The 18,947-nt window shown below is 39.5% G+C and overlaps 1 protein-coding gene across 5 annotated transcripts in view; it reads left to right on the top strand.

The window, feature by feature from the left end:
• tgo (Aryl hydrocarbon receptor nuclear translocator homolog tgo) overlaps positions 1 to 18,947 on the top strand; it is a 456,070-nt gene that overhangs the window by 309,937 nt on the left and 127,186 nt on the right. For all 5 annotated transcript variants that reach the window (XM_065224445.1, XM_065224441.1, XM_065224442.1 and 2 more), the window contains one exon: positions 10,397 to 10,557. In XM_065224445.1, coding sequence (XP_065080517.1) covers positions 10,397 to 10,557 — 161 coding nt within the window. The remainder of the gene's footprint in view (positions 1 to 10,396; positions 10,558 to 18,947) is intronic.

The following is an 18,947-nucleotide window of genomic DNA, read 5'->3' on the forward strand; positions in this document are numbered from 1 at the left end:
GAAGACCGTGCAGCAATGTTCTGGGTCAGGGTTCACGAGGTGACCATGATGACCATGCACATTCGATCTCGAATGATATCAGCGTTTTCATTTTTTGGAATGATCTGTGATTTCAGTTTGAAATCTGGTAAAATACGGAATGTGATGCTGAGGTCTTCTGGCATCAACAAATTCACCTGGAAAAACTGAAGAAATGCCGGGAATTTTAAAACAAATCAATTGTAATAAGACAAGAAGGCATAAGGGAAATGGATGTAATGTCGGCCTAAACGGCCCTTATTCGGGCCCATACAAAGATTCAGCAATCGACTAAATTTTCAATAGCGACCAAAAATATCCATAAGTACCGTCCCAAAAATTTAGACGCCTCAAAAGGTCCTGGACCTGACGGAATTTCTCCAGTATTTATTAAATGTCTAGCAATGGAACTCACTGCTCCATTGTTCTGGATTTTTAATATATCCCTGGAATCTGGAACCTTCCCAAAAATTTGGAAAAGCTAATTCCTAGTGCCTAGTAAAAAAAATCCAAATCTGACGTACGTAATTATCGTGGTATAGCCATTATCTCTTGCATTCCTAAACTTTTCGAGGCAATTGTCAACGAAAAATTATTTCTCCAAATCAAAAATAGAATTACTGACATGCAACACGGCTTTTTCAAGGGTCGCTCGACCTCGACAAATTTACTTGACAAATTTATAGACTATTCATTGAATGCAATGGATAATGGAAACCACGTAGAAGCTCTCTATACAGACTTTAGCAAGGCATTTGACCGCATAGACATACCAATGCTACTTTTTAAATTGCAAAAAATTGGAATTGAGTCAGGGCTCCTAAAATGGCTTGAATCATATTTAACTAACCGCCAACAAATAATTAAATTCAACGGAAAGAAATCGAGTCCAATTCAAGTCACTTCAGGCGTCCCCCAAGGCTCTCATTTGGGACCTCTTCTTTTTTATTCTATACGTAAACGACATTTCTTTCATTCTCAAAAAACTTAAATTGCTTATTTATGCGGACGACATGAAGCTCTTTTTGGAAATAAGAAATGAAGAAGACATCAATATATTCCGGAATGCAATACACATATTCTACATATGGTGCAAAAAAGTCTACTAGAATTAAATGTAAAAAATGTAACTTAATATCATTTAGCAGGAAAAGAACAACTTCAAATATTTCAATTGCACTAGATGTAGAAAAATGTGAAAGAGTTAGGGATTTAGGAATTATCTTAGACTCTAAACTAACTTTCATAGACCATTACAACACAATTATTCACAGGGTAAATAACATGCTAGGCTTTATCAAGCGCTTTTGCTATAACTTTCAGGACCCATACACAATTAAAACACTATATATCGCCTATGTGAGATCAATACTGAAAGTGGTAATTTTATACGATAGATGAGGAGATGAAAGTATGGAGTTGATAGTTCTGTTAGAGTTCGGCAGTGTGAAAATTGTACATAGAGAATAGAAAGCGAGCAAAGACAATTTTGAGAAAGGTACGAATCGGGTTGATCATCTCTCTTTACCAAACTCCCCAGTTGGAGAAGAATGGTGAGAGATATCCCACCACGCCACTACTGGCCATTTTGTTTATTTGTGGTGATTTTGACTTTTCGTAGAACGTTTACGAAGGTTTTAGGCGTTGTACATAATGTATGAAAATATTGGAGTTAATGCAATTAATTTATGTTACGTGTAATTAAAGCTGAAATTTGTACTTAAAAGTAATTAAATCAAAAACTATCCGACACTTGAAATTATTGTTATTAATCGAGTAATTAACTGTAATTATTGTACTTTGAAAAGGCTGGCGTAGGAGTTAAAGGTTATTGCGTACTCCTCGATAGGCAGTTCAAATGAACTTTCTCAACCACGATTGAAGCATGTCCATGCATTCGTGTACATCTAACCCTTTTTTACGGGGCTTAATTTTCCTTTTTGTCTGTTTTTCAAATAACACCAACCTCTATAAAACTGGTGCCAAAAAACCAGCAAACAAACAAATCAAAGAAAACTATGGTACCTACACAAATTGTATAGCTTCACCACAAAAAAGAAAATTTGATAAATGGGTCGCCTAAACAAAGGGTTGATGTTCTAAATTCTCCTAATCATCCTGGAGTTCATATCGCCGATTCACTAGTTCAACCCGGCTGATCCAATGTCACTTGCAGGAAAACTAGTCCTCTATTGCAGTGAAGAGAAAGGGTCTTAAATCCCTCAAAAACTGCCCTCTTTATTTTTTTAAATTATTATTAGAGAAAATTGATCAGTTATTAGCTTTAAGATTCTTAACAATAATATTAAGTTTATAACTGATTTCAATATTTGTCCATATATTGAAGAAAAATTAGGGACATTCCAGACCAAAATAATCTTAAGCATTTTTTCAGTACACTGTACTAACGAAAATATTCCACATATTTCACAGTAAGACTCATTTTTATCATTGGTGACAAATGTCAAACTTGCCGTTTCCGTTCCGCTTCTATCCAAATTACGTTCCGGGCTTAACTGTGGAAGTGCTTCAGAGAACCTAAGTTGCGAGCAGATATAAGCTTATGTAAGAGCGTCAAATCCAGGATGAAGAGGACTTACACAGGGGTGTACAACGAAAACTCGTAAGATTTTTCATATGAGAACTTTATAGACAAGTGCTTTTTATGTCATTCAAAGTGAGCCTCCTGTATCCCGATCATGTGTCATCGCCTTACGAGGAACCAAGAGGCCAAGCCAAGGTGCTTGGTCAAAACGATGCAATTCGACATCCATTGATCAACGCTATCGTCACTGATCTTTAGAGGAATCCTCCTCTCCCCCCCCTGTCAAAGGTCACCCGTTTCCGACACCTCGGTGAACCGGGATCGCGGGTCATCGCAAATGTGTGAACATCATGATTTCGCATGAAACATTATGACCAAATCAATTGATTGTTCTGTGTAAATAATAATCTTAAATTGAGCATAATTCGTTCGGCCAGGAACAACCCTCTTCTCCGTTTCAATCCGGAAGATCAATCGCGGATCGGATCCATAGCCAGGCCAACGGGTTCAAAAGGGCATCCAACCGTTCGTTGTTGGCTGATCGTCATTATTTTCACCGAACCGTACCGTGGCCAACCGAAAGGAATATGGAGGGGAAATTGAATCCGAGATCGATTCATGGGATAGGGGAGCGCAAGTAAGAAATGAATCATAAATATAGAGGAATTCATAATCGTAAAAAATAAGAGAGGAAAACGGTGCAAGCGCGAGCCAGGAATGGTACTACGGTACCAGCCAGTCAGTCAGCAGTATGTGGGAAAAATAAAGCCCCACAAATGACGTAATCTCGCGGGGCGGAAAAACGAGTGAACGGAACGAGAAGGGGTAGCCAACAGTATCAAAAAGACCGCAGTGTATCGTAATAATAATAATAACAATTATTATTATTGTTATTTTACTTTATTTTTTATTGCGGAACGATTTGAAAAGAAGCGCAGCACTGTGTGTGTGTGTGTGTGGAGCGAATCAAAGGATGGAAAAAAATGTTGTGGAAAAGGATTGATTTCACATAAAAATACATGGGAGGCTTAAGAGAAAGAGAGAGAGCTCGTCATCGATATTGTCTTTATGAGGAGACGGATTCCAGTGGATTTTTTTTGACTAGGGATGGGGAATGGAATATCTGAGAGGTAAGACAGTGCAGCGCATAGTCACACAGGAAAAGCGATTTTTGCAGTCGTAACAATCAAACCGTGGAACTTTTAATGGCAACCATATGAGGGGGTGTCTGTCCGAACCGAAGCAGACGAACATTCGTACGGGTAAGGGCACAAACGACGACGGGTAAGACTAGTTTGTGTCTGCTAGCCTCCCGGGAAAGGCGTATGAATTAATAAACGATTTCGTTTCGCCATCGGAAAGGTGTGACACGCAATCGAATAAAATTATTGAGTTATGCGGGTTAATTAGGATGTGTGTGCGAGAGAGAATGGAGGACGAGGAAAATTGCCAACAGTCCGGGTCCGGGTGCTGCCAGGTTGGCTTCATTGATTGCAATTCAAATGTGTAAGTGTTGGAAATACTTGGTGCTGCTGACAGCTCAAGGTGAAAAGGGAAAAGCGCTTATTACAGGGCTCTCGGCAGTGACTGTTTTAATAAAAAAAATCTGGAAGGCATATGTATTATGTATTGTATGTATTAGGGAGCTTGATGGTCTGTTGGGTAGGCCCAATTGTAAAAAGTAAGAGATTGATCTCAGAATTTTTTTTAGAATCCTTGAATTAAAAAAAAAGAAGTCTAATGAACGCATTCCGAGGTCCCAAAACAAAAATCAGGATGACGGACTAACATTAACCTTCAATATTTTGGGATTACAGGAAATTATTTAGATAGACATCAATTTTGAATAAATTTTCAAGACAAAGAGTCGGTTGTTATGATTCCAGATTTTCAAGTTTCCAGATTTGAAATGAAAGATCAAGGCTGGGTCGTGCCTTGAAGAAACTTTCTGGATTCAAAATTAATAAATTTTCCAGACAATTTTGAAATTTTGAATTTCCTTTCAAATTCTAGTGATAAATTCAAAAATAGTGTCAAGGATTCTTAGAGAATATCGGGGTGTGAGTTCTTATGTTTCTAAAAATATTGGGAAAAATTATAAAAAATCCAAGAAAATCAGTTTTTCCAAAGATTCCTGAGAACATTTATATGTAAAAATATTTTTTCTATCTCATCATGAAAAAAAAATTGAACCCGCAGCAAAACCGACAGGTCGATGTTTTATGGTTTTTGAGTAAAACTTTATGCCATGATGACTTACAGGGCTGTTACAACAGGTGCGGATTTCGCGATAATAGCGAATTTGTCGCGGATTTGTCGCGGATTTGAACTTTCAGTCGTGCGGAAACATTAAATGATGTCGCTTAAATCGCGAAGGGACTGATGTGCTGTCTGAGTTAGATAAACCTTGTTCCCTATTTCCAGTCTCGTTTTCTTGACTTGGTTTTTGTTAGCGAAAGTGCACTTCTGGACTGTGTCGTCACTGAAGCGCCTGACGTCATCGTTCCTCTTGACAATTTCCACCCTGCTTGGATATATCTATCGCGAACGGATCTCAAATTCGTTTTGATGAAACCATGACTGCCACTCGGCTCAATTTCCGGAAGACCGATTTCCGTTTGCTGAGGCGTTCCTTGTCCCGGATCAACTGGAACGTGTTGAATGACCGGTAGTCAATGCTTCAGTACCGAAGTGCCTACCTCCAAGAAAACCGCCTTGGTCTAACGCTACTCTCCGCAACCTGAAATGAGTGCGATCTAGAGCTCTCCGTGCTCTCACTCATCGACGATGTGCCCTTACCAAGCGAAATTTTCCAATTGCCAGCAATGATCATCGACACTACAACAAGCTTCTTTACAAGAGGTATGTAATTCGTACTCAACATAATCTGCAATGCCACCCCAAGGGATTCTGGTCGTTTGTGAATACGAAGAGGAAGGAAACTGGGCTGCCGTCAAAAATGTTTCTCGGCAACGACGTAGCATTGACAACTGAGGACAAATGCAGCCTATTTGCTAGGCACTTCTTAAGCGTCTTCTCGAATGACTCCCCATCGCAAGCAGAAATTGAGCGAGCCGTCCGTGATGTGCCAACCGACGTCGTAAACATGGATGTTTTTGCCGTAGATGTACAAATGGTGCTCTCTGTGATGAGTAAAACCAAATCATCATTTTCAACAGATCCGAGTGTTATTCCATCTGCTGTCCTAAAAAAATGCTCCGATATCTTAGCTGCTCCGTTGTCCTTGCTCTTCAACCTGTCACTTCGTCAACATAAATTTCCCGCACTATGGAAACGCTCTACTATGTTCCCTGTTTTCAAGATAGGAGACAAACGCAATGTGGAAAACTACCGTGGGATTACCTCGCTTGGGGTTGAATCTAAGTTGTTTGAGTCGCTGATAAATGAGAAGTTTTTTGCTTCCTGCAAGCATTACATAAGCACTTACATGTCAACATGGCCGCTCCGTGGAAACTAATTTCGACAGCTTTAAGACGTTCTGCATGGAAAATGTATGCAAGAAACTTCAAGTGGATGCCATCTACACTGATCTTAAAGCTGCGTTTGATAGAGTTGTGCACGACGTTCTGCTATCAAAGTTTGAAAAAATTGGATGTTCTGTTTCCTTCTGCAGCTGGCTTAGATCGTACCTCGTGCAACGTGAAGTTACTGTATGCATTGGAAACTACTCATCGTACTGTTTCTCGAACAGATCAGGAGTTCCACAGGGTAGCACTTTTAGACCACTGCTCTTCTGTTTATTTGTGAACGATGTAACGTTTATTCTACTACGTGAAGGTAAATTGTCATGTTGGATGAAACGCTCACATACACTCGCCACTTCTCAACCACGATCGACAAAGGTAATCGTCAGCTTGGATTCATGTTCAAGATATCTAAGGAACTTCGTGATCCTCTTTTAAAGCCCTTTACTGTTCATTGGTACGCTCAGGGAGAGAGGTAGCTCATCGATTCTTCCGGTTCGCCTCCTAGCATCGTGCTATAAGGTACCAGGCGATAACCAGGGTAGTTGATCGATAGCTCGATGACGTCATTTCGTTGGCGTCTGCAATGGGGAATTCTCATAGCAGGCGTTGACGATGGGACGTAGTCGAGTTGTTGAATAACAACTATCGTGGTAACTCACCGATTACCTGTCGATCTACCAAATTTGGAAAGACATCTGCATTGAATTGTCTCATATAATAATATTCCGCCCACTATATCACAAGAAATTTCGAGTAGCTGAGTGGAATGGAGATAAGTTAAGCATTGGGTACAGGACCAAGTCTCCCCTGGGTGGTGCCAAAAGATGAGCGCAATAGAATCATCAAGTTGCCATAAGTCTTCCATTCGTTAGTCATTTCAGGTGGATTAGAACAGGTTTAGGTTTAGGGTGGGCGTTGGCCAGATTTGGATTTTTCAGATGTAATCCTGGATAGGACCCTGTCATTGAACGTCGCGTGAAAGTGGAACTTAATGAAGGCCTAAGTACTTTTTCGTAGTTTTTAGTTTTCGGATTTGAAAGATCGTCGTCGTCGTCATCCACATTCAAGATTCGTCAATCGTTTTATTTGTTAATATGACTACATGGTAATAACAGCAACTCGGTGATTAAAAAGGTGCTCGTCTGCCTAGTGGCAAACGTTTTTGCTTACTGAGCAGAAGACCGTGGGTTTAGTCCCAAGCTCCTTCGCGTTATATGATCGTTAGGACATCAATTCAGCTTATCGTTTACCAAAACGAACCCTGCTGCAAACCCAACCCTCTTATCCAACATCCCAGTGATTCCTCGTGGAAGTGCAGAGGTGTTCTCGGCTTCCATCAAAGCGATTGTCATGTCAACACAATCCTTCCCATTCCTTTCTTGACCTGTGTTCGGGCGCGGCCGGCGCTGGTATTGCCTAATTTAAGATCACCAGTTTTTACACATTGAGGATGATTGCTAGTCCCAAGCATCGTCTATTGGTTCTCTGTGTAATTACAGCTGATCTGGCAGTAACAGAGTAGCAACCGATGGCGGTCAATCAAGCTCAAGCTCAATCTTTACTGTTCATTGGTACGCTCACTACTGGAATTCACGTGTGTTGTCTGGAATCCCTACCAAGCAGTATGGAGTGGACGATTCGAAGCTGTTCAACGCAAATTCGGTGAGATACGCACTGCGCTATCTTCCATGGAGTGACCCACTGAATTTACCACCGTATACTGACCGCTGTCGTTTACTAGGTTTGGATACTCTTGCTAGGCGACGAAACATATCGCAGGTCGTCTTCGTTGCTAGAGTTTTGCTCGCAGAATATGATGTTCCTGAGTTACTGGCCAAAATTAATCTGTATGCTCCTGCCCGAACACTCCGTCCGTGAACCTTGCTACATGAAGTAGTAAATGCAACCAACTATGCTGCAAACAGTTCCTTTCTCGCCATGATTCATCAATTCAACGAAGCCGCTGACCTATTTGACTTTGACATCAATGCCTCCAGGTTTCGTGATCGTTTGCTGTCGGCCAATTTTTAATTTTTGATGAGTTACTACATTTAGATTTAAGTGTTTCATTGAGACTATCAAGTCAGATGGACTATAATAATAATATAATACAAAAATTGTGGAATTCATTGCAAGCTTTCCGTACCGGATTATTTTGCTGTCATCAGTTTTGTTATTCATTTGCCTCTCAATTTTTTACCGGTTCAAACCAAACACCCTGCAAATAATCGAGAAATGAATCCTACCGGATTTACACGGAAATTCCCTGGGGTCTGTCCAATGTGAGACATTTTCATGTTTTTTTTTTTTCAATATGAACATAGCATTCTTTGTTATCAAATCATAAACGAATCGTATATATGCGAGTAATTGCCATGTATACCGGATATTCTAGGTTCTCTAAATCGTCCTGGAGTTCAGTTGATTTGTTCTACTAAATCAACCAAGATTGCAATAATGTCTGTAGTATCGAAATATGTCCAAATATATGTAGTAGAACAAATCAACTGATGTCCTGGACGATTTGGAAAACCTATAATTTCCGGTATACATAGAAATAAGTCGGGCATGATCCGCAAAGTCACATATAAACGATTCGGTTATGATTTGACAACGGAAAGATTCATATTAGAGATTTAAAAAAATATCATGAAAATATCTCACCATTGGACAGACCCCAAGGAATTTCCGTGTAAATACAGAAACGCGACGTGACCAACAAGTGTGACTTATAAAACTCAGGTAATTTCTCGATTATGTGCAGGGTGTTTGGTTTGAATCGGTCAAAAATTGAGAAACTAGAGCCAAATTAACTACAACATTTAGGAGAGCAAAATACGTCAGAATCGCAAAGGTTAACTTTCAAGAAAATTTGCATTTCAAATGAAAATGTATTAATTTTTTTTAAATAATGTGTAATCAAATCTAGACCGGTATTATTCAATAGAATCTCATAATGTAAGGGTGTTTTATTATGTTCACTAATTACTCAGAATTTATACTATACATAAATAACTGAAGATGAAACATTGTTATTTTTTAATTTTGTTTTTCAAAGATTATAAACGATACTCCTTTAGCTCAGTCGGTAAAGGCGCAGCTACAAAGCAAGTCCATGCTGGAGGCGACTGAGTTCATTCCCGTCCGGTCTTTTAATTTTTCGGGTTGGAAAAATTCTCTACTTACAGGCATAGAAAGCACTCAATTAAAATGTTTGAAGTACCTTCACAGAACACTAAATTGAGAGCAGGTAGGGGCTGTCCATTAACTACGTAGACATTTTTTTTTGGGATTCTTAACCCCCTCTATACAAAAATTTTAAAATTTGTATTGACTGTGGATAATTACCACCCCCAACTGTTTACATAGTTTATGGACAGCACCGTAAAATCTAATATGTTATAAGCAATTAGCTTGAAATGCCATGGAGTAGTATACAAATGTTGCGAATTAGTATTTGAAGTCGCGGATTTCTTTCAATAAATCGCTGATTTCGCGGATCAAATTTAGAAAATCTTGTAACAGCCCTGCATTTGCTTGGAAATAGAGCTACATACTAGCCCAAAAAAGCATCCAGCTAAGTAGACATACAAACATGTTGTTATTGAAAGTGTATGTCCGTTTTATAAAGTGAACAGTCCTTATTGAAATTCCTGAAGAAATGCTGGATAATATGAAATTCAAGGTCTGGTCATTATTTAATTAAATTAGGATCCTGATTATCGTAGTCAATTTGTGCATTATTTAAGATTGTTTCATTTGGTCGATGTTCTGAAATTTCATTGCAAGTTTTAAAAATTACCTGGGTCTTTTGAAAATCAGTTTTGCTCAATTTCATATTCCCCACATTCTTTCAGCAATAACGCTACATTCCCTTCTATCCTTACAGAAACACACAACTTCCTTAAAAACCCTTCAACCAAATTCGGACCAATTGTCAATGTTACTATACAGCAATTCCATAGAAAAAAAAGTTATAGTGGATCTTAGAATTTCGTGATAATTTGTAATTTTGCTCCTTTCATCAGCATTTTCTCTATTTTTTTAATATCATTACTTGTGAATAACTGAACCGATTTTTTGGATCAAAATGTCCAATGAAAGATCTAGTAAATTAAATCTAGTTTTTTTTTTTTTTTAATATGAATATGGGCTTTAATCGTAGTTTTACATTGAAAAACGTTGATTATAATCGATTTTCATGATTTTCATTTCTCTAACTTTTTTCTATGCAATTGCTGTATAACTATCGATACACGTTTCCACCTTCGCAGCCATCTCTCGCACCCCGCACTAGTTGTTTTGTAACGTTGGTCGTATTTTTTTTCATTATCCCCTTTTGCAGTAGAGAAAACCACTGCGAGATCGAACGGCGGAGGCGGAACAAAATGACCGCCTACATCACGGAACTGTCGGACATGGTGCCCACGTGCAGTGCCCTGGCGCGGAAGCCGGACAAACTGACGATCCTGCGGATGGCGGTGGCGCACATGAAGGCGTTAAGAGGTAAGCTCTAGTGCTAGAATTCGCTTATTTTTTTTTCAAATCACACGTCGAGTCATAAACCAGAAAGTGAGACAAATTTTTAACGACTTTGACAACAGCAGGACGTTTCCGTTCACTCGTCCGAGGAATTATGATAATCTGGTTAAAGTTTGTTTATGTGTTCTTATTGCACCGCCCGCCTGGCGGCCGTCGGTCGACGGGGCCAGGGCTGAGGAAAAAGCCATTTCTCCGGAAAATGAGAAAATAAAACTTTTGTGTTTGCTGCTTTCCAATCCTCAGTCTGTGTGTCTCTCTCCGTCTCTAGCGCAGTATTCAAAGAGTGGATAATTTAACGAGGGAAATAAAAATGTGGAGATGTTTTGCAGCAAGACGACCGGCGTTGGAGACGGTGTGAGAGGTCATAAAAGTAGGCAAGTTTGATGATAGAATTTCTAATCCACACCGCACAGCTAATCTGTGTGCAGATTTTGGGCAGTAAAATGAAATATGTGCTTAATCTAGTATGGCTTTACGTATGGCGCTTGTTTTAGAGCATGTTTTGTAATATGATACTTTTGAGGAATTTTAACAATTCCATAGTCATGTCATGCTTGTATAGCATAAAAGGAAATACTTGTAAAACTGTCAGCTACCAATTCTATTTTGTTCGTAATTAAACATCATTGAACGCATTGAATTTAGTCACGAATTGGTTTAGGAGATATTCAGTCAAAAGTTTTTGGAATGATACAGCTATGAGGCTTTTGAAAAGTGTTTGATAATTATTATGTGAATTCCAAATGGTTCTCTTTCGGAAGATGGACACCCGAATAAAAATGTACCATACAAAAACATATGACTTTTGCTGGGATTTGCAATATAGTCTCAATTTTTTAACTGAACTGGAATGCCTTGAAGGGTTTCAAGTCAACACCAAACTTATGTCCCAATCAGTGATGAATTTAAACCTAAAAAATCATGAAAAACAGAATAATATCTGTAAGTCTACTGTTGTATACAAATTTAGAAACAAACATAAAAAGCTCATTGTGATGCTGTGTAAAACTCCTATCGCTTACTATCGTTCGGATTACGATTCTGCATTTCCAGTTGCCTGAAATCCGTTTCTGCCCCGTCAGCTTATCAATTCAACCAGCAACTGAACTCTTCTCAATAAGAGACAACGACCCGGTTCGATTCAATCTAAACTACCGAGGCGTACTGCTCCAATTTCTGGTTCTATTTAGAATCCCAATCAGAACATAACATCAATGTTGATGATACGGTGTTGAAAATAACAACCCACAACAACTGGGCTGGCAGAAGCAACAAACACCATCCGTCCCCACACAGAGATGGCTAGTCCGATAGATGTAAGTAGATAGTTGGGACACCCGGCCCGGCGTAGTCCATCCGCCCACGCCACTATAATCTGCTGTAACATGCGATAGGAAATAGCTTTTACATCGATCCACCCGCCACCGCTGCCACCGACCCACCTCGGCACAACGCAGGCAACCCTATCTAATCCTAATAATGGGTGCTCCTGTGGGTGGAATTGAGGCGGCGGCGGTGATAAAGGCCATTCGGGATCAACCATCCATAACAGGTGGTGCGCTCCCGGTTCACCGAGAGAGAAAGGTGGTGATGGTCAACTAAAGAGCTTTATCTCTTTTGTACACCACAGCAGAAGAATGCGTATTCAACAATGCCCGAACGACGAATGCCCGGCTCAGAGATAATCACTGACCACCGACGACGACGACGACGACGACGAAGAACGAAGGAAGCAGCTCAGTTAAGGTTTCTTTCTATCCGGGGGTTCAGGATAATAGTCTTTGCTCGCCAGCAGTTTCCACCCGACTACCACCACCAGCGCCATCCAGGATGAATAGCTTCGGAGTAAAACGGAGACAAAACACATTTTGCTGGCAAGGATCATTTTTCACCTTCTATTTTTGCTGCTCCTTTGGATGGTTCCACCGGCCGTCCACCATGTACCACTACTATCTCTGATTGTTCCTTTCTCCGGCCAAGGTCCAGTTCCATCGCCACCGACACGAGCCGGGGGGAGTGCTTTAATAATGGTTTAATAAAAATGGAAAGAAGGCAATCTACCCAGCTAGAAAAGAGCAGTACCGGATGATTCCAATAAAAAAAAGGACTACAACTATCCTTGTTGCGGAGAGACTGCCTTAAGGGTGGTGCAGATAAGAAGGACTAAACTTTCGGTAGGTGCCGTCGTCGTTTTAGAAGAAAGGAAGTCCCGCTTTGTGTCCAGAGGATGGATGGAAATAAAAATGGCAATAACACTGAAGCTACCCTTAACCAACCTACTCTGTGTGAGCGTATATACTAGTGAGATGTGATTCGTGAAAGTGGCTACGTATGGCGTGGGGCTAAGCTCTGCCTGGGTGAATGTCTTCCAGCAGATACCATAAATCTTGGTGCTGCTTGCTCCACATGACACCTATCGGGTGGATTGAGAAATGTTTTGCTACACTTGCTGGCTCTTGCTGGCGCTTTCTGCAAATGATAATGGATGAAACTGAAGCGTGTTTTTTTTTTGTTTAAGGAGCTGTTCAGAAACTACGTAGAGTTTTTTTTAATTCTAGACCCCTGCATAGACAATTGCTCATACAAAATTAAAAACGAAATGGTCATAGACAATCACCAAACTAATTTGTGCCAAACTAACAAAATGCGTTACATTTTGTGTTAAAAGGGGTTGTTCATAAACTACGTATTCCATTTTTATATACCCTCCCCCTCCGTCTGAGAAGACAATCTTTCATACATGTTTTTAGAAATTTTTGTTGCGGTTGTGGGTTAGTAGACCCAAAATTAGATCTAAACCCTATCAACTGCCTGCAGCTGGATCATATGTCCAGCTAATGCGGAAACAAATCTTGATTGGAAAATTTAACGAAAATCACATATTTTTTTTTTTTGTTTATTCATTTATTTACCATGGCTTAAATTCGGAAGCTTCTCGGAGCTTAAATAAAATCACATAAATGTCATTCAAATTTGAGTGACATTAACACATATATGAGTGATATTTACTTATATTTGAGTAAAAATTTACTCAATCTATGATTTACGCTTTTATGAATTTGAGTGAACGGTACTCAAATATGAGTCAGATATATTTGCCGTGTTATGATATTCTACATTTAAAAGTATTTACTTCAGCATATTTGTAGAGCTATTTCCTATCGCTTGGCGTATTTGGATTTTGATTTCATCTATAAATGACAAAGTTACAAGCGTACAAGCTAACACTATTTTACCACACTTTTTTTTTATTTGCGTCCCAGTATAGTCCACAAATACGAAGTTCTACGTCAAAAATCACTCAGCCTACTATTCATAGACTGATTAAACTTTCTTCAGTTTTCTTCATATCCGAGCAGATTTTTGATGAAAATGTATTCAGTTTACCTTAACGGCCTTGTAGAAAATTCTTATACATCTTAGTAAAAATTAATCTCTCATTGAGTTAGTCTCAGCGGTCGTGTACCTTAAATTCAATTTAAAGGTGGTGTCCGAAAAAGCTAGAAATGTTCGTTTGGACTTGAATTTCTTATGAGAATTTTGAGGATTAGCACTATTTTTTTTTTATAATGCGTTTATTTTTCCAGGCTCATTTGCTGTAGCTTTGCGGAGCCTATATTTATTGATTATATTACAAAATTACTCAAAACTAACGTTAGTAAAGCGGGGGCCGATTATTTGCGGCTATCTCGCGGTTAGGGGTAGCAAATTGTAACAAATGGATGGCAGGGTAGGGATTGTGAACACAAGTTTTGGAGAGCAATGTGCTCTTGATCTCGAACTAAGCGACACTCTGATGATAAAGACAAACATGGGGGTACACCGATGGGCAGCTAACAAATTGGGAGAACACAAGATGACACTAACTACTAAATCCTCAGATCTATCCGTTTTAAAAACACACAAAATAAATTCAAATAGTCGAGATCTCGGCTCGCCAAGACATCTCTAACGGGTATCGAGTATCGGTTGTTTTCCTCGAGCCCTGAGGGATGTGGATAACTCAGATCTGGCAACACGGTGTAAGGTACATGTAAGGTAGAGCAATTCGAAAGAAGTGCACGAGCAGTGGTTGGACATAAGCCTTGATATAACGCGTATAAAGTCGCGGCTCATGTCCAACCCTTTGAACCATGGTTTATTCGACACCTGTGGGAGAATAGAATGTAACCATGTTCCCAATTCACCATTCCATTTTTGTTGCCAACTGATGAGGACTTGCTGACGAGCAATGGAGAAAAATTCGTTGAAGGCGATTTGTCGCTCAAAAATATCGCCTTAGCCAACGAGTCCGCTTTCTCATTACCCGGAATTGAGCAATGAGATGGGACCCAAGCTAAGGTGATAGTATAGGAGCAGTTAGATAAATCACTCAGTTTAGACTGTATTTCAGGCAGGAAATACGAGGAGTGCTTCATCGGTCTCATTGAACGAATAGCCTCCAATGAGCTAAGACTATCCGTAAAAATTAAATAATGGTCAGAAGGTAGTGAGGCAATTCGCTCTACTGCGTAAAATATAGCTGCGAGTTCCGCAACGTATACGGATCATGCTTTCTTCAGTTTATAGGAGGCGCTATGGAATTGATTAAATACACCAAATCCAGTGGAAGCATTTATGGTTGACCCATCTGTGAAAAATCATTTATCGTTACTTGATTGCAAAAAATGAGGGAACAACCATCGACCGATGGTGATCTGGTATTCCTGGATTTCTTGCATCATGGTCAGATCAAAATTTACAGAGAAATCATCGAAGTCTTGAAAGCAAACACGATTGAAGATTAATGAAGAAGGACCAACCTCCAAAGGGTTATATTACCAAAGGATTCATTACTTCACAACGGATGAGAAACCGAAAAAGACAGCTCAGCGAAACGATCTGTCAGTAGGAGAACACCCGCGAGTACTTCGAGGCTCATCGTATGTGTCGAGTGCATAAGCCAAGAATTAACGCTATCTATTGTATTGTTTTCATTAATTGCTAATTTGTTGTTTTGTTTTCATTGATGGGTAAGTCTCTTCAGCTAGCAGAGCTTGGAGCATCCAGAGTCTTAAGCTGTCAGACTCATATCTAAGTGACTTGCTTTATAAGCAATTCCCAATGCAACTGAGTAAAATTGACTCTCTCACTGAGTTAGTCTCTGCAACCATGTAGTAGCTCCTATCCCTGCCATCGAAGCCATTTAAACATTGTCATTTTTCTAAACAGTTCCAATAAGCTACAAGGCTAACCTTCATAACCCTTCGAACTCAAAGCCAAAGTAGCAATCATGTAGTGCTTGGGACTTACATTATTTTTTCTTCCATATATCTTATACTCATGGTATTTGCATATTTCCAAACTCCAACTCAAGCAACCTTGGGTTCGTGGTTCTAATCTAATTGACTAGATCTGATCTTAAAAGTTCCTTCGATCAATCGCTGAAGTTCACCAGACTGAATTCCCATAGAATTCCCAAAGTATTTCTAAATGGGTTTTCAATTCATTGCTATTGATATTTATGTCTGCTCTAAAATTATATAATTTTGGTTCAATGACTAAATAATTGCTTTATAAAAGAAAATTTTTAGATCCTGCGTGAATGGCGTCTGAAAGCGCTCAAACTGCCCTTGAATCAAATAATAAAGCAGCCCTAAAATCAACCCTTTAGCAACCTAAACACTCTCAAAAACAGCCGAAAACGTCAAATCAGACTATACTCCACCAAAATAACCTTGATAACGCAAAAACAATACTGTTGCCTGTGCATCACCGCAAAGGCATCTCTGACAATACTGTATCGTGGTTGATAGGTTCTGAAAAATGGCCTTGTTCTGAGTACACACTCCCACAAAATCATCCGCACCATTTTCTGAACAGAATCTCGAACCGTATGCGACAAATTGCTGGTCAATTTGACCCTTTAACACTTCGAACACGATGCCTCCGATAAAATGTGTAACGGCAATTTGGCAAAGTTTAAAAAAAATCATAGCTTAGCAGTTTGTTGATCGATTTTAAATCTATTGACACCGATTAAATCCTTAAAGTTGTAGGTTTAAATGGTGCCATTAGATTTGAAATTCGTCAATAAATGGCTACACTTTGATTTTTCAAACATTGGAAGGTTGCCGTAACACATTTTACCGGAGGCATCGTGTTCAGAGTGCTAAGCGACTATTCATAAATGACGTAGCATATATTTGACCAATTTTAGATCTCCCTTCCTCCTCGTAACGTATTTTGCCATACCTAATACATGACCGGTCAGAACTTTTGCAGTGTTACCAGTAATGCCTTTACGGTGTTGCAATAAAGCCCATTAATGGTTTTTTTTATTGAAGAAAATGATTAAATATTACAATAAACGGTTTTACAGCTTTTACTTCTTCACTTCTTCATTTATCTTTTTTCCTTGTGTCTGTCAATTTAACTTTCCTTAAATTAACTTAAAACCTACGTTAACTTGGGAAACCGATTACCCGCGGCGTACTCGGGGTTAATATACATTCGTTCATATATACTCATTCATATCCACGCATTATAATGGTTGAAATTATATTAAGATGTCTAAACTGTTTAACAATGCCAAACAGTTTAAGCTAAGCTCATTTAAGGAAACTATAAAGAAATTACATACTCAACTATCAAAGCTCGTTTAAGAGATATTGAATTTAAACGATTGCACGTTTCTTTCAATGATCCATTGCACCAAAACTGAGTGGAACAAGGATGAATCCGGAGATGCCAGTGAAAGATGCGATTGAACAGTTACTTACCGACCCCACTGCCCAGCTGAAACAAATTAAATCCAACAAGGCTCCCGGGGTCGATCACATATCAGAAGAGATGCTCAAAGGTGACCCAGTGCTATCCGCACAAATGTTGCATTATCTATGCTGTAATATCTGGGACACCGCGACTTTTCCGGCCGACTGGATGCAGGGCGTCTTAGTGAAGGTTCCTAAGAAGAGGGATCTGACTGTGTGCGACAACTGCCGTGGCATCGTGTTACTGTGTGTTGTTCTCAAAGTTCTGTATAAATTTATTCTGAATCGGATACAGGAGAAGATCGACGCGACTCTCCGGCGGCAGCAGGTTGGATTCCGTGCCGGAAGATCTTGTGTGAACTATATTGTCACGCTCCGCATCATCCTGGAGCAGAACGACGAATTCCAAGTGTGCCTCTATTTGGTATTCATTGACTACGAAAAAAAATTCGACCGATTCAAGCAAGAAAATCTGTGGGACGCCCTGAGTCGCAAAATAGTTATCCTCACCGAAGCGCAGTACGATGCTTTCACATGTAGAGTCCTGCATATCGGAGCCTTGTTCTACACAGATAAAAATTCTGAATTTAAATTGTGATGTAAACATTCATTCACGTAAACTTGTATTTCATTTCACGCAACCGAGCAACTTGTAAACAATGTTGTTTACAAATATGGGCTGTTGTATACAATATTTGCTACATTGCGTGACATGTGTTAGAACTTTACATGATATATAATGTAAACGTATATGATATGTGACGCTCCATTTATGTGCATCATATTGAACAGAAATTTACACTACTTTTTCGAACTGTGTACCCTATCCGAGTAGTTGGAGGTTTGAGACAAGGTTGTATACTATCACCGCTACTGTGGAAGCGAAATCGCAGTAGGGGCTGACTCAGGCAGGCTCATGGCAGCGGAGTCTCAACAATAAAATAAAGGAAGTCTACTGAAATCTGACCTGAGCCCAGATCAGGGCAAATGCGAGCAGCCGCTCAGGATGGAAATCTTTCACGTTGGCCCTATAGACCACTAGGGTTGTGCAGGATACATATATAATAGGTTTGGTCATCATGATCATTTTTTCAGAACAATGTTTACTTGGTTCCATTTGGGGTACCAAACAACTGTGCAAAATTTGGCGACAATTAGTTGTAACCCGGCATTCCTCATTGCATTTGAAATTTGTATGGAAATTAATATGGGAAAACCAACCTGATCGCGCACGGGCAGAACTTCCCTACGTTGTGTGAATAGATGGTGAAAATAAAACACGGTCGTTTATCGGGCCATCCTGCCATGCCAGAGGCATGCGAACTATTGAATTTATTTGCAATCTTTACAATAGAACGGTAGGCATGATAACACTACGCTTGCGGCACTTGTGTATTGATATGAGTATTTGGGTAGGGTAGTTGCACACGTTTTGTACAAACACAACCTTTTTGCTTTTTCATTTCTATGGACTACAATTTTGCTTGAACCATGCTACTAATTATGAAAAAGTATAGGTCAGAAAGTGCCTAACAACTTTGCCGAAAAATGTACGGTGCTATAATGTCTCTAAAAAAAGTTATAACTGTTAAAAGATCGATA

This window comes from Ochlerotatus camptorhynchus, unplaced genomic scaffold, assembly GCF_037179485.1.
Source record: "Ochlerotatus camptorhynchus isolate MF236.1 unplaced genomic scaffold, CSIRO-AGI_Acam_v1.1 ptg000211l, whole genome shotgun sequence".
In the NCBI taxonomy this organism is placed as follows: domain Eukaryota; kingdom Metazoa; phylum Arthropoda; class Insecta; order Diptera; family Culicidae; genus Ochlerotatus; species Ochlerotatus camptorhynchus.